Genomic DNA, 16971 nt, shown 5'->3' on the forward strand with positions numbered 1-16971 from the left:
ATAACTTAGTAAGTAAATTGAGATATAAGAAATACAAGTAACAAATTAACAATAATCTAAACATGTTCAAAATTGTAATAAAAGTCGGGAACTTAACCATCATTTCAATATTTATAATATCATCAAAATATAACTTACAAGGTACAAGAATTCCTAATTCACAAAAATTATACAGTAGAATACAAGTCTGAAGATTCTACTCCTAACTCCTAAGTCCTAAATCCAACACAAATATATTTGAAGAACAGGGTAGACATGCAATTAAATCCTGTATCAATATTACATCTGCCCCATTCCTGCGAGAAATTGCAAATGATTACCCACAACTCGATCTCCATACCTGAAAAATAGGTTAGAAGATTAAATGATTTTTGGAAGTCAGCCAGCTTAAAAATGCACCAATTCAAACTTTAAGATGTTTCAGCATTTAGAGCATATGATGAGTTTAGCAGCAGTAGTACTAAGCATCTAGCTGGTGACAGCATTAGATATTTTTTATCATTTTTATCAAATTAGGTAGCTAAGAGTTACCCGCATAGCCCCACTCTTCTACTAGTCGTGAAAATATTAAATCAATCTCATTATTGTTCTCCACAGACAGTAACGCAATCAATACCTAAAGGAGACTTCAGCCTGTGTGACCAGTTAATGCTGATTTATCAGTCTATTAACAGCTATTGATCTTTATACATAGTGAATGTCCCTTCATATTAGCAAGTTACAACATAACATTGATTTAATCAGTATGTATGATGGATCTCATAAACTCATAGCAAACTTAACTAATGCAAGTGCATCTAAATAGGCTATTCTGTAGAAGTGTTAAAAGATATGTAGGGATTATATACAGCAAATTAGTTGCACTCAAATTAGACAACTTAGCATACATGATGTAATGCTGCAACTGTAGTATAACCTCAGTTCCAATTCATGTTTCATGCCTGCGGTAACAGAGAGGGAAAAAAGTTAAAGATATGTGAACAGACTGATAAATCAGCGTTGGATCAAGGATTAGATGAAATAAAGATGATGCACCTGCTCTGACACTACAAAGCTAGAGCTGCTTCATCAATCCATGAAGGCTTTTTGGCTTTGTAATAGAAATATGCAATCATTTGAACCAATTCATCTGAAGTTCTGTGCACTGCATACCAAGAGTTGAAACAGTCACATTCCAAGTTTGCAACAACAACAAATCAAACTCTGCATGTCCACATAACCTATGGAAAGAAGAAAAAGAAGCTACAGCTCTTACCGCTTTCCCTGTACAAAATTTTTTGTCCACGTAGGAAAAGTATTTGCGGGCACTGTCTAACTTTAAGAGCATATGCTAAGTCTCTCTCAATATTGATATCCAGCTTAACTGCCTGTTTCAAGAAATTTATGATCATGTACCTAAGATTTTGATCACACAAAATTAATAAATTATGAGCAAAAGAGAACTATCTTGCTCGACTTATTTGATAAGTAGGAGCCAGATCAGATTTCTCTCAGATTAAGGATGATTTTACTGCCATGCGGCTTTAATACTATTTGATATAGACAATACTTCCTAAACTCATGGCTAAGAAAGTACTGCAGGTAATCACTTCCTAGGAAGCTGGAATCTGTGGCCTTTTAGAGCCCTAAGAACTTGTTTGGACAACTTAGTTGAAAAGACAATTCGCAAAAAGAGGTCAGCCAACCATCTCGAAGTTATGGTGAAGGCTAGATATGTTGTCCATTGAAAGTTGACTCGGTCACAAAAAATCATATATGAAGTATCATTGAACAGATTCAACAGCAGAAGAATATCCCTAAACAAGGCCATTTATGAAAAAAAACCACCCGTTGGAGTAAAATATAACTTGAACCACCTCATAAGTTCCAAAGTTACAGATATAACAGTTTCAGTCAGTGAACCATTAGGTTTAACATAATCACATTTAACCACAATTTTCAGAATTCCACCCCCCCCCCCCCCCCCCCCCCCCGCCGTGTCCCAAAGATCTACTAATTGCCTTCCTAAGTAGGAGGGAACATGGAATACAGGAAAATTCAAAGTTTTGATTGAGTAAGGGTATAAAATCTTCAAAACAAATGGTTAATGGAGATTGTTTAAAGGCATTGAATACAGATTAGAACGGAAATAAAAATTTCAAGGATGAATTTATGTGATAATTGCATTTTGTGTTATATTTCTGTTACAAATGGCCAATGGTCATTTCTTATAGGAAAATTTCACATTTGCTACCAGGAAAAGCACCCTATTTCACATTTGCTACCCTTTTAATTTTTTATTTTATATTACTACCACACAAACACCAAAATTTTAAATATCACTACCTTTTGTGTGACGCCGTTACTATTTCCGTTAGAGGAGCCCAACCACCTCATCGCCACCACTCCATCTTCAACCACCCTCATGACCACCATCCAACCTCCATTTCCCTTCAACGCCGGCGCCCAAAGAAGCTCACGGCAGCCTCAAACCCCACCAGCAGCCCACGGCAGACGCGAACTCCCTCCACCAGCAGCCCCTTTCCGCCGCGAACTCCACCAGCAGCTCCTTTCCGCCGCGAACTCCTTCCACCAGCAACCCCTTTTCGCCGCGAACTCCACCAGCAGCAACTCTTTTCCGCCGCGACATATTTTAGGGTTTCGTTTTTAGGGTGGTGTTGGTTGCGATTGGCCGCAATTGCCACCCTTAAACCGCCGTAGACGACCCCACAACTCTCTCTTTCCTCTGATTTCTCACTGTTTTAGGGTGGTAGTTGCGATTAGCTGCAATTGTCGTTGCTGCTGCCGCGAATGGACGCGTTTGGTGACGGTGGTTGGTCGCGTTTGGCCGCTGCTGCCGCGATTTGTTGCTGCCTCGATTTGCTACTGCCGCAATTTACTGCTACCGCGGTGGTGTTGTGCGTGGTGGTGAGACAAAGGAGGTGTGGTTTGTGGTGGTGGTGTTCTGGGTATAGGGATTTCAGTGGTGGTGGTCTGGGTTTGGGGGTTAGGGTGGTGTCGTGGTGGTGGTATGGGTAGTTGCCGGGTTTAGGGGTCACGGTGGTGGTGGTCTAGGAGTTCGCCGGCCTCAGGGGATCTTTCGGGCGCCGGCGAAGGTGGCTGTTTGGTGGTTCGGGATGGCTGAGGTTTTTTATTTTTAAGTTTTTTTTTAAAAAATAAAAAATAAATTAAATTATTATTTAATTAAATATTGGGCCCCATTTAACGGAACCTTAACGGATTCCGTTAAGTGGTAGTGATTTTTAAAAAAATCTGATTTAGGTGTTAGTAATATAAAATAAAAAATTAAAGGGGTAGCAAATGTGAAATAGGGTGCTTTTCCTGGTAGCAAATGTGAAATTTTCCTTTCTTATATTCAGAAAAAGAGAAATTTCAAGGAATGAGAGCATACACGAGGAGGAAGTCGATCTTTAGCATTCCAATAAACCTTGAGTGCCATCTCCAATTCTTTGAGAACTTTCCAGTTATCAGTTGCTCTGTGTTAACAAAAAGGGTGAATATTCACACGATACTTCACTAAAAGAGTCAAAATTGAACCTTCAATTAGCTCTTTAAATGTTACAAACTTAAAGACTAAACAAATCAACATAATTTATTGCATCTAAGGGCTTAAGCAAAAAAGTTTTATAAGCATGTAATCATTGATCAACTTTTTTTTTAGGCAATCATATAACTTAGTCATTACATGATTAATGATAGGACAGTGCAGGTTAAAGTAATTTGTTAGTCCTAAAAAAACATAGTAATATTGTTTTTGTTATTGTAGTGAAAAAGTTCAAAAAAATACCTGTTGTATCTTTCAAAAACAAGAACGATCAACGGGCTTGGGTGAAATGCAAAACTCTCCCACTCAAGGCAATTGATTTCCTGTACCCAGTTATTATCAATTTCACCTTCCCAATCAATTTCAGTACCATCATCTCCAACAATGTTTCTGATTGGATACTTTTCGAAATAGTTTGATGCTCTAGTGCCCCATCCCACTTCAGCATCAACTGGCCAATTAGGATCATCGTCGTCAACAACCATTTGCTCCTCTGTCTGACCATTGTCATCATCATCTTCTTCTTCACTACTATCATCAGAAAAATTCTTGTTACTTTCTTTAAGAATTTGCTCTTTATTCACAAAAACATCAGGATTTTGCTCCTGGATAGAAGCAAATGTTTTTTCAAGTGAGTCACGTATAAAATCCTCAACAGCAACTGCTTCACTCCTACGACCACGCCTTGGCTTCCTTGGAATTATTGGTGATGGTTTTGAATTGGTGCCTGGCTCAGCTTCAGCACCTCTGGTTTTCTTCAAGCGACCTTTTCTCTTAGGCTTGGAGTTGGGGTCAGAATCTGCCTCAGAGTTGGATACAGAATCAGACTTTCCCACAGCAGCAACACAATGCTGGAAATGTCGGATGCCATGACGAACAACAGACAATTTAGTGGGGCGACACAAATATTGTGGATGAATCTGTGGGATGTTTTTTGAAGCACCAAAAGAAAGACAATCTTGAGGAAAGATGATGTGAGTTGGACAGACAGACATCTTTCCTAGGAAGCTAGATCCAATCTAACTGAGTTTTACAACAACTTCTATTGTAATCAATCAAATACCACAATGCCTGCAAAAATTCAGTAGTCCGGCATTGGACCAGGATTCAGGAGTCAAGACGGCTATTATAAAGCAACAGCACAAGAGAAAAACTCCAAAGATTTCGGAACCTACAACAATCTGTTTGAGTAATATCCGCCTCAACCCACCGTGCTCAGCTTCCCATTCGCCATCCAAGAAACAGCTTCTCCTAAACAAAACACCAAATGAGTGGCTATTCCTCACAAAACAAAAAATTCTCTTGTGTGTAACGAATCCAAAATCCGATAATATAACTCATAGATTAAGTCCATAATCCACATTAAATTGGATAAACTACAACATCACACATCAGGGTTTTGGGCCACAGTCTTTCTTCTTCCCTCAATTTGCTCACAAATTTTCCACACATAAACATGCCTTTGATAAATTAAACAAACCCTAGTAATAGCGCATTCCCAGCACCATGATAGTCTCATTATTTAACACAACATGAGCATAATTTTTCACCCAAATCCATAATTTTCGTTATAATTCGAAGTATATTTTCTGAAATTTATAGTGTATATTCTGAATAACATAATACTCTACCAAAAACAGGGTAATATACAGAAATTCACTCATTTACACTAATTACAATTACTACAACAATAATAAACAACAATCAGATATCATATCAAAAGGGGAAGAAAGAGAAAGAGCAAAGAAGAGAGTGAACCTTTGAAGAAATTGTTGAGCAACTTTCAGCTGCTAGTATTGTTAATGGTAGTTTAAGCTGCTGAACGATGAGACTCTGTGAAGGGAAACTGAGGAACTGGTTCTTTTAGCAAAACCCAAAACGTTTGATAAAAGATGACATGTTTTAACGAGGATGCAATATAAGTCGAATACTCCGTAGTTCTTAAATGGATACGGATAGGAATACAAATACGAATATAAATACGGATACAATTACTCATACTATGAAACCGAATGTTTGGTGAAGTTGGCGGGAAACTCACTTTATGACTTTTGAGATTAATTAGGGGACAGGAAGTGTTATGTTCACCTGCGTAGCTGGACAGTATGATCCTTTATTTTCACAAAATGAAAAATAAGGTTACGGTTCCATTGATGAATTTTCTAATTATTTTTGAATTTGTGACAAAATCTTGCGTATAAACTTTGAATGGCTTTAGTGGTTATAGCACGGTGGATACTGGATAAGGCACCGATGATAAGCAGGCTCGAGCTCTAGAGGAAAGGAGTACCCCTGATAGTACTAGTAATACAATTAACACGACTACACGAGATAGTACGTTAAATGATTGGAATTTCAAGGCAGGCAAAGTTTTAAGACTTAAGTTATTGTTCAGAAATTTGGCGACCCAACATTATACTTGTATCCTTGCGCTGTGATTAGCCACATCGTCGTTAAGTGAACGATAATATGCAGGAATGAGTGGCAGCTCTTCCTGGTGCCTTTTACCTCTGATAGTTGATAGGACTTCAAGTGATAATAATCAACTTTCTGCAGATTCTGCTTGATCAACCCCCAAATTCTTGCTCCAATACAAACTCAATCATGGCAACAAGAATAACTAAAAGGAGGCTGATTGTTATTTTTTCACTATAACATTAGCTGAAATTTGTAACAAATGCAAAATTCTTACAGCAGTTAACCTGAATATTAATTTATTATTAAGCCAGACCTAAGGAACTGGTATACTCTAGAATAAACTAGTAAACTAAATAATGCAAATAAAATGTCCTAAAAAGCAGCTAATTTACACAACTCAACACAAGCTCCACATGAGCCACTCAGGCCATCCCAGCATCCAACAGGGCCAAGGAGCACCATCACATGCTTCAACAGGGCCAATGAGCACCATTCAAGGCTTCAACAGGGCTAACTAATCTGTCGAAAGCGCTATACAATTGAATTTGTCGCTAGTTCAGTACCTCGAGCCTTGTCCGGATCAGAGAGCAGAATGAGAAGTTTGGCATGGGGAAAATACAAATTACTCATGAAAGCTTATGTATATTCACCATTCACCTACACAAAAAAACAGAAATCACCCAGGTTACATGCGGTAATGTTGGAACTTCAAATTTATTCATCAGAGAACATAAAGGCAAAGTATTTGAACAAAAAGTAGGAGTATTAAAATGTGAATTGTGAAAGAGGGTAAAACTATCCCAAAATATTTACATATAAGAACACTATTTACAGACATCAAACTAGAGCATATCCAAGATGTTCTTCCAGTCCAATTAAGCAATCAGAATAGAAATGTGTTAAGACTTTCAATAACACTAATCTGGGAGCAATTATTCAGAGACTCAAAGAAAGATTAGAACATGAAAATTCCTTACATTACTAGAGGCAGCTTCTGAAACATACAACAACAAAAATTTCTCAGATAGCAGCAACCAGCAGGACAAAGAAGCAATTTACATGCTTTGGTTTCTACTTAGAATCTGACATTGCCACTATGCTGCCAGCAATAAACACACACACACACACACACACACACACTTTCCCCAAATCCCTTCATCCCCCCCTCTCCCGGGTTTTCAAAATCCCTTAAGTCCTGTCATGGCTTAAATTGGCCACCCCTTTAAACAATTAAACCATTGTCCTAAAAACTACAGCCCAGTCAACAACAGCCTCCACCGGCCTTTACAGTCTCAAACCCATCAAATTTAAAATCCCAATGCTATCCCACAGCCACCACCAAATACACACTTACCACACTCAGACGGCCACCTACCAAAATACAACCAAAAACATCTACCAAAACTGTCCAAGCTTGAAACCACCTACCAGCCCACAATCACCTACCAAAATACAATTCACCACTTCAGCACTTCCCACAACTAATACCACGATTCCACATGTATGAAATTAAAAGAGGATTGTGGGAGAGAATAACAGCTTTAAGTGATCAAATTTAACCATGAAAGCTCCAAATTATGTGTTTTCATGATCAAATTTGACAGCACAAGCTTTTCTTCAAAGTTCTTGTGGCGGATTCAAAACAAGGTTGGGAAGTGGCAGTGCAGTTGAGATACACTACAGCAGAATTCGGTACGGTGGAAGTCATGGTTTGAGTCTTTGAGAACTGAGAAGGCAGGCCACAGGAGATAGTATGAGGAGGGCAAGGGCAACCCTTTTCCCCTCTTACCAATCACTCTGAGAAATGGGAAGGGGAGGGGGGGGGGGGTGATCTTTCCTTAAAGTTGAACCAAAATAGCCCCTACCCAACATTCTCCTCATAGATTATGTTGGATAACAGACACCAATTGCTATTAGCATTTCTACATCTCAACAAGACCAGCCAAGTAGAATCTAACTTCCAATAACATGCTAAGAAGTAAGAAATGAATAGATTGCTAGTAAGCCTCTTTTAACATGCAAGCATTTTTTTTTTTTTTTTCTATATATCAGTTACATAAATTTGAATATAAATTGATGAGTAAAAGCAATGTAAAAGTTTCAAAAATCAAAAATTGTCTTTGTAAAACTACAGTGGAAGATCAGTGTCCATATGTCTGTAACGAATCAAAGCAAGCCACCTGTGTCTCATACAAACTAAAGCCAGCAGAGAAAAGGACAGGGTCTGAGACCTGACCACTATCTCAAGCAAGGTGGTGAGGCAGAACCACACCTAGCAACAGTAACTTAAGGCTGCAGCCACTAGTTGGCATATTAGGATAATGACAAAGGGGTAGTAAAGTCAGTAATTAAAGCTGTACTATTTAGCTAAGTAGTATAAATAAACAGAGGGTGGTAGAAGGAAGATAGGCAGAAATTTGGTGAGAACCTTTTGGAGAGTTATGGCCCAAAGCCATTATTGGAGAGTTGTGAGCTTAACTCACTATCGAAGATTGATAGCCTTAAGCTATTAAGGTATCTTTTATAACCCTTTCACCATTATCATTTGTTAGTAAAGCTTCCATCTTTCTTATTCTTCTTAATACATATATATCTATTAACCAAAAATCAGATTATTTAGCTAATCAAAGAACCAATCTTTTCTCTATATTTTGCTGTTATTAGTGCGAGTTAAATCAGTTCATTACAATGTCACAGTTCCAATCAACAGTTTTTACATACTTATTTGGTGCATGACTGCATGATGCATTATATGATCCCAATATTCCAATAACCACCCCTCCAGACTCCACAGGGTGGAAGCTTTGTCAGAGGCACTCAAGTATTGCTTATAGTATGGAATCATGGCAAGATTGGCAACCATCTAGGGTCTGACTATTCACATAGTCTAATCTGGCATGATACCTTCAGACTTGAGTATAAGTTGGAACATAGACTAGTGAAAGCTTAAAACTTGATCCAAACAACAGATCAAAGAGTAGAAACACACCTTGACTAGCCATAGAGCTCAGCGCAAGTAAATCCATCTTGAACCAGTTGATTAACCGCATCCCTGAACTTATAGTAATCATCAACTGTATTATAAATTTGATGAGAAATCCGAGCATACCCAGTCACACATCCAATCTCACCATCCTTAGGTGGCCTATAATAAATTGGAACCTCAACGCCAAACTTCTCCCTAAAATGAGTCCTCAACTTCATAACATTGTCATCACTCTGAATCCCCAAACAAGTAGGCAATCCGACCATAACCATACTCGCGCACATTTCAGGGGAGCAACCCAACTGAGTCCCCCAAGCTTTCGCCAACATCTCCCCCATCTCAATAACCTTATCATGATTCCTCTTCATAATCCCTTCAATCCCACCCTCGAACCGACTAACAAACTCCAAAACCTCCGGCACAACAAGCTGGGAGCTATAATCCCGGGTCCCAATCCACGCACTCTCCACAGGCAACCCATTCCCATACTCGTGCGAAACAACAGGATGATGCACATCATCATACTCCACCCCTTCTTCCTGCTCCTTCCTCTTCTTCTTCCTGCAATACAAAAACGCAACCGAAGGCGGGCAAAAGAACCACTTATGCAAATTACTAGCATAAAAATCAGCCCCAATTTCCTCCATATCAATCTTTAAACACCCAATTGAATGAGCCCCATCAACAAAAACCTGATCAACCCCTTCTTCCCTACATATCTTAACTAACTCTTTAACAGGCAAAACAACACAAGGCATAGAAGTAATATGATCAATAACAGCCAATCTAACTCTACGATTCTCCAACTTAGCCAAATTCAACGCATTCCTAAACTCCCTAACAATCTCACCGCTATCGAAAACCGGAAAAGGAAGAGGTACCTCAATGACATGCCCACCGGCGCGTGTGACGTACGCATGCACGGATTTCTTCACCGACCCATAAGCGTAATGAAGCATGACAGCAGCATCACCGGGAGAAAACCGTCGTTCAGAGAAAGCGCGTGAGACGTACTGAAGAACAACGGCGGTGGCAGTGGTGGCGTTATCAACGAGGGAGATTTCATCGAGACGAGAAGCGTTGATTAAAGGAAGAAGAAGACGACGAGAAGAATCGATCCCAGGTCGGAGGAGAGAGAAGTAGAACAAATCGGGTTGTCGGAGGAAGAGGAGCTGCCAGCGGCGTTGGGCGGCGATGACGGAAGAAGGGCAACACCCAAAACTGCCATTGTTGATGCGAGCAATGGTGGGGTCATGGTGGGAGAATTCGGCGGCGATTTGGGAGGGGGAAATTAGGGTTTGTTCGTTGTTTTGTGAGTGATTGAATTTGGGTTTTTTGGGGTGGGAGCCATTTTCGGAGGAGTTGGAAGCCATGGGAGAAGGGAGGAGGAGAGAGAAAATGGGGGAGATTAGGGAAGAGAGAGAGTGAGAGTGGAAGCCATGAAAGAGATGGGAGGAGAGAGAAAATGGGAAGGAGGTGATAAGATAATGGAGATGGTGGACACGTCAGACGGGAGAGAGTGGCCGCCGGAGAGAGGAGAGAGAAAATGGATTTGAGTTGGGGTTTATGGGTTTGGGTGGGGGGTTAGGGAGTTGGGATCTAGGTTTGGATCCGGATCCGGATCCGGACCCGAATATCGAGCTCAATTTTTATTTTTCGAACAAAACTACAAAATACGGAGTACTGTATATACTTTCCGATATTGCATATGCAACCGTTACTTAGAGCATTAGAGAAATAGACTCCCTGTTGTTGAAACGTGTTTATTGAAAAACCAGAAAAAAATAAAAAAATAAAATAAAAATAAATCAAATAAACCGTGCATCGCACGGGCTTCATCTAGTTAGGATAAAAAATATCTTAAAAAAGGTAACGAGAGCAAATCGTGTCCTAGCTACCACGAAGTATATAGTACTACCTCTTGTTGATTCCAAACGTCGTGCACTCGTGCACAATGCTTTAACGACTCCCTTAGTCCCTTTATATTCATTTTGAGTGGGGCGTCATTTGCATATTGGATTTGGGTTTCACGAGTGCTGAGACCTGACTCCTGAGTGCATGTTTATTTTATAATTTCATGCTGTGTCCTTTTGGATTTTAGCTATCTATCCCTTTTTTCCTTTTAATCTCTATGATATGGCCATTGTCTGCTCTTTTTCGCTTGCTTTATCAAGTGTACTTTGCCAGATAACAACAGCATGAAGAATTCGCTTAGCTCTATGCCTCCTGTTGAGTAACCCAATACCTCTCGTCGATGACCATTCTAGGACTACCGCATAGGAGTATAGGACTTCCAATCAAATTTACACCTCTTTAAAGTCAGAAAGATTATAGACTACTATGAAATCACAGCAATAAATTGTGTTCCAATTTCAATTACTAGTAACTTACTGATCATTGTAGTAACTAGTAACTAAATTCAAACCCCATAACAATCATATGTTGAAATTCATTGACTCATAGCATCTACTACATTTTGATGATTTTTCATATCAACTCTTGAGCCATGACTCGATTATCAGCAAGAAGTCCCTATGAACTTGGAAGTGAAGTGAAATTGCCGGTTTAGTTGTCGTAAGCTACGATGTTCTGGGGTTCGCATTCAGGACTGAAAAGGCGGACCAGAAGAGCCGTGGTTGAGCTAACAGAAACAGATCCACAAGCTGCCCATCTGAGACTTCTAGGAATCGTAACTCTTGGTCCTGACAGCCATGAATAAACCAAATGAATGAGCAGAAAGAATCAAACAGGTCATAGGAAATTTCTGGGAATTGCTTAGGTACAAATAAGACAAGACAGAATCGTGCTAAACACCAGGAGAGCATTGCTTTATCTTGCAAAAGTACTAAACTAATAATCAAACACCCATATCTCCTCAACATATAGACAATCTTTTGTTTTAAAATTATTAACTTGCCTTAAGATACCTTTCAGGATCACATAATCTTGGCTTATGTTACCGTACTCGTTCAAAGTTCAGATTTCAGAGTATAGTGATCTGACTGGGGTCATTTGTTCCTTTCTGAAAGGTCACCTACTACGGCCACTAGTCGCTGGTTTTTTTTTTTTTTTTTTCGAAAACCCGATGTCTCAAAGAGTTTTCACAGAATAACAGAAACACGAGTCAGACATTTAGTGAAGTTGTTTGGCTTGAAGGATTAACACATAATTTGTAGATTGAACCTTCCTATACCTCTTGATTTGTACTTTAACAATACACATTGCTGACAACTACATCTCTTATAAATGAACAAAGCATCTCAAGATTGACCGACACTAAGATAGACAGAGACAGCGTCCAAGTGTATCAACACTTTTCTTGTGAAATCTACACTGCAACTAGCGGACTTCAGGACCAAATCCTTTGGAGCTGACCAACATCAAATTCTGTCTCTCAAGCTAGATCTTGTATCACCGCCTCCCCAATCGTAGCTCGAGGGGGGTGGTAACAAGATTGTACATGGCTAACATTATAGTACTTAGCTAGCTTAGTTTCAGTTGCCTAGAAGGTATTTGTTTGCTGATATGATATGTACAGTTTGTTACAAGTTAGTCATTATCAATTTGTCATAGTAGTTTCTCTTCCTATATATGTGTGATATAATGCAGATTTCCCTAGTATCTCTTTGTATATCAGTGATGCAATCCTATCAGATTTAACAGAATGCCATACATACAATTTGAGCCAGCAACAATTCTTTGAGATTCTAAATTGGGGCATGACAGAAAAGTGGATTAACAAGACAGTTGAACGAAAAACAAACATACCACCATAGTGTAGTCTACACAAAACCCAGAAACCTAATGCTCCACCAACTGTAGAAATACCAGCTGTCTGTCTCATTAACCTTGAACATGGCTTTGCATCTGATCGCATCAGCTCACCATCAGACCAACCAAGGGCTCGTCTCAATGCCATCAATCAATCAAATTCTTTCAATCCCAACTCGCCAATTGATTTGTTCACCTCAAAATTTTATATTTGGAGGCACCTGATCATGCATTATACATCTCCTTGTCAAAAAAATGTCCACTTTAAGATTGCTAAACGAAAACAATCAAACATCATATTCATCATACTTAAGGTCAGCTAATATTGCCTTAATAATACGACTTCATTGAAATTAACAGAAGTAATTGCCACTCTATTCATATTACTAAAAGTTTTCAGTGGGGAATTTCATCGAACACCTGTCGTGCATTCTACAAAACCTCACCTTTCAATAATACGGAATAGTACAGATTACAAGTTATATAGTTAAGAACCTCATAACCCATGCTAGATTCATTTCTTTCATCCTAAAATCAAAATTGTTCATTCAAAACTCAAATATTTAGTAAATCAAAGTACCGTTTTTAGCAATATACTAGTATAATTATATACCAGATTTTCAATCAAACCGTAATAAAAGACATGATCTCAACAAAATTTGAAATGAGAAGAAGCTCTACCACCAGAAACTGTTGCAGTGTAGAACTCGACATAGAGAGAGTGTGAGGAGTGGAAGTTTGATGGGAAGCAGCCAAAAACATACCGGATACCGATCAAACCTAAAACAAACAATCAAACATCATACTCATTTTGAAATACTATGTTTTTATATACTAGGGCAGCTAACGCGCGCGATGCGCACGGTATAGTTAGTCATATCCGGAATCTATTTCCCTTTAAACTTATATTAAAATTTTAGTTATTAGTAGCATGATGAGAGAATATATAAAGAAATATTTTAAGGGTATAAATATCCACACATTATTTTTAATAAATAAAATAAAGAGATAATTATCATTAATGAGGGCAAATGGGTATAAATATCCACACATTATTTTTAATAAATAAAATAAAGAGATAATTATCATTAATGAGGGCAAATAAGTAAATTAACATTTTAGAGGGTATAATTGTCCAATCACTATTCATTTAAGAAAGTTGTACATAATTAATGAGGGTATAAATGTAAATACACATTTTAAAGGGTAGAATTGGTATAACACTATTCATAAGAGTAGTTTAGTACTTTTTATTTTTACTAGGGCAGCTAACGCGCGCGATGCGCGCGTCATAGCTAGCCATATCTTGAAGGTTTTTTTGGTTTGGCTTTTAAATCACAAAATTAGTTAAATTAACAATAAGAGAAATTTTTCCTAAAAAAAACAATAAGAGAAAATATGTAATCAACTATATTTAGGTGGTATAATTGTTTAAGACAACTAACATTTATGAAAGCATAAAAGTACATAAATATTTTAGAGGGTATAGTTGTCTAAACACTATTCATTAAAATAGCATCTACATATTAATGAGGGTATGTATGTAAATACACATTTTGAAGGGTATAATTGGCATTACACTATTCATAAGAGTATGTTTCTACTTTTTATAAGGTAGGGATATATAAGGTAGGGAAGTAGGTATTAAACTATTAATATGAATTTTCACAATATTAACTTTTTTATTTTTTTCACTAATATTTAATTTATTAATTATATTGTGTATATCTTTAGTCAAACTAATGTATTTGGGATGTGTGTTAAGTTTGATTGTGTCAATAATTTTGGGACGGGGGAGAGTGATGATTTTATAAGTAAGTTTGTGAAGTAAAAAGTTTATGTCGATACTCAAGGTGGTGCAATCCATTTTTAAATATTATAGTGATATTGTGTAGTAATTGAAAGTTAAAAACTAAAACATGTATTTGGAGAGGTAGAGTTTTATTAGTGTAATTCCAGTGGCAAGCTATTCTTGCCATCATAAGGTTTTAAGCTAATTGTCAATTTAGGGCCTGTTCACATACGTTTATTTCAGCTCCAAATTTCCTTCTCTTACAAAATATTCATTTCAGTTCAGTTCAGTTTAGCTAAGTTCAGTCAATGAGAACATACCCTTAGTCACGTTAAAGTCCAATGAATAGCTAAAGTAGCTTACTATTTAAATGAATCACGATTCCTTAATTTTCTATATTTCAATTTATTTATTATATTTTATTTAGCAAAACTAATATGCTTTGGTCAAGCTAATTGCATTTTTAGCTCTAATAGCCAAATTAGTAGCCAAGTATTATTTAAAATTGCAAGCAAGTCATTAGCTACAACCATCGAAGTTGCTCTTAGTTACGTTAATTACAAAAAGTTATAGAATTGGTTTGGTTGAAACTAATTGAAATGAAAACTTGAAGTTTTTAGGAAATGTTTACACGCATTAGTTTTGTTTAATCTGTACTTCCTCCGTGTGTTTAATAAGTGTTACAGTTTGATCGGCACATAATCTTAGGCAATTTAATTGACTAAAATAACATAAGAGATGAGTGAGGTACTTAGAGTATTAAAAATTGTAAAAGAAATATAGTGATGTTAATAGTTTATTAAAAAGTAATGAATGCAAGAGGAAGTATATAATAAATAAAGTAGTAGTGGCTTTGGGTGGGGACAATAAGAGGAGAGAGATATAATACTTAAAGTATTTTTTGTCAAAAAAGGAAGAGTAATGCTAATTAAAACACGGCCGGATTTGGTAAGTGTAACATTTATTAATACACTGAGGTAGTAGTAAAAAAAAAACGTTCGCTTCTTCGTCTTCAACTATACGAGCAAATGCCTTTCTCTAAGGGATTAGTATGGGGAACTTTACATACTCTGTTACTAGGTTGTCTTTTATTCGGTAGGTCGGGTAGCCAATTTATATAGGTGATCGATCATCAGCATAGCTATGGGAGGGGAGGAGAGAAGAGAGAAGGAAATAGTTATGTTTATGATGGATGAACGACGTCAGTGGCCTTTATGGAGGAAGACGATTCACTCTCTATTCAATAAGCATAATCCATCTAAAATTAGAGAGATTTGGAGGGAAAATAGAGTTCACCTCTATGTAAGTGATGAAAATTTATGCCAAAATCTCTTTAAATTGAGAGAAGAGGTATAACCACTTAAGCTATCCGCCTATCTCTTACTCTCTGCTTGTTATTCGCTCAAACTCTCAAAGTGTAAGGGGATAAAATATCTTGCAATCTTTTTTTTGAGGGGAAAATATCTTGCAATCTGTCTATTGAATTATGAATTTCCCACCAAAAAAGAAAAAGAGTAAATTAAGAAAGGCAAAACAAAACTAGAAAGTAGGAATAAAGAAAGTTCCACGTAGCTTCCTCATGTTCGTAAATCGTTCGTTACTAATGTCTAATGGGACCATTTGACACTGTCCCTCGTGAATTCGTGATTCTCATGGATTATCTTCCTTAGCTTTGTTAGTGTTACTAATGTTTGTTGTTTCAATTTCGAAGTGGATAGTACTCATTTTCCCTTTATTTGTTTAATTGTTGTATATTAAATCTTCAATTTTAGAAGAAAAAAGTTTAATTTTAAAAAACATTTCATAATATAAGAAGAAGAAAAACTATTCATATAGATTTGCCTCGACGTATAGTTTTGTACTCCGTAATATTAAGTATTGCATTATCCTCCGTTCCTGAAAGTTTGATTCACTTTGTATTTGCCCGGTCTCTAATGAACATCTTTGACCATGAATATATTCAGCCGCCTATGTATAAGTGAAAATCATAAAAACTTAATATTTGAAAAGTTTATAATTAAAGGAATCTAATAAGATCCATCACCCTCATGCTAATTTATTTATATTGTAGAAAATCGTAACATGTGGTCAAAGCTATTTTATTTGGACCATATTAATAGTAAATGAGTCGAACTTTAAGGAACGGAGGTATTATTTATTTTTTCCATTAGGTTAGTAGAATTATTATTCTAAAATATAAACTAAAAAACGTGTTAAAAAAAATCAAAGTGTCAATAAAAAGGAATCAAAATAGTATGTAATTAATAAAATATTTATTTGAATGAATGCATAATTTTGATATATTACTATTTTTCTAAATTTCTATTTATAAATGCATTATAAAAGATATCAATAGATAAATGCTTAAATATACTCGTAGTAAAAATGAGGGGAGATAGTATTTTAAAAAAGTGCACTCCATAATATCATTATTCATTATTGAAATCGATATTAATTAAA

The 16971-nt window shown here is 37.0% G+C and overlaps 1 protein-coding gene and 1 pseudogene across 2 annotated transcripts; both read right to left on the minus strand.

Annotated features, from left to right (window-relative positions):
- Window positions 1-88: 88 nt before the first annotated feature.
- On the minus strand, window positions 89-5417 carry LOC145605387 (thioredoxin-like fold domain-containing protein MRL7, chloroplastic). Its single transcript, XM_081661429.1, has 8 exons — window positions 5303-5417; window positions 4720-4795; window positions 3788-4615; window positions 3392-3476; window positions 1256-1367; window positions 1036-1144; window positions 888-941; window positions 89-340 (listed from the first exon to the last, which is right to left on the minus strand). Exons 3-6 carry the CDS (start codon window positions 4537-4539, stop codon window positions 1047-1049), a joined length of 1047 nt encoding a protein of 348 aa, XP_081517555.1. The 5' UTR covers window positions 4540-4615; window positions 4720-4795; window positions 5303-5417; the 3' UTR covers window positions 89-340; window positions 888-941; window positions 1036-1046.
- Window positions 5418-6161: 744 nt separating this feature from the next.
- On the minus strand, window positions 6162-10483 carry LOC145605544 (putative L-cysteine desulfhydrase, chloroplastic pseudogene; annotated as a pseudogene). The gene is made up of 2 exons (XR_014105092.1): window positions 8952-10483; window positions 6162-6619 (listed from the first exon to the last, which is right to left on the minus strand). The product of XR_014105092.1 is annotated as a putative L-cysteine desulfhydrase, chloroplastic pseudogene (transcript).
- Window positions 10484-16971: the final 6488 nt, after the last annotated feature.

This window comes from Chenopodium album, chromosome 22 (assembly GCF_948465745.1).
Source record: "Chenopodium album chromosome 22, dcCheAlbu1.1, whole genome shotgun sequence".
NCBI lineage: Eukaryota > Viridiplantae > Streptophyta > Magnoliopsida > Caryophyllales > Amaranthaceae > Chenopodium > Chenopodium album.

Excerpts from the sequence above, each read along its gene's own strand:
- LOC145605387 (XM_081661429.1), bottom strand. The coding sequence starts at position 4,539 with ATGTCTGTCTGTCCAACTCACATCATCTTTCCTCAAGATTGTCTTTCT. Across the intron at positions 3,477-3,787 it reads GTTTTTGAAAGATACAACAG|AGCAACTGATAACTGGAAAG; the intron begins GTATTTTTTTGA and ends TTGTTAACACAG. Across the intron at positions 1,368-3,391 it reads AAGATCGACTTCCTCCTCGT|GCAGTTAAGCTGGATATCAA; the intron begins GTATGCTCTCAT and ends TTCTTGAAACAG.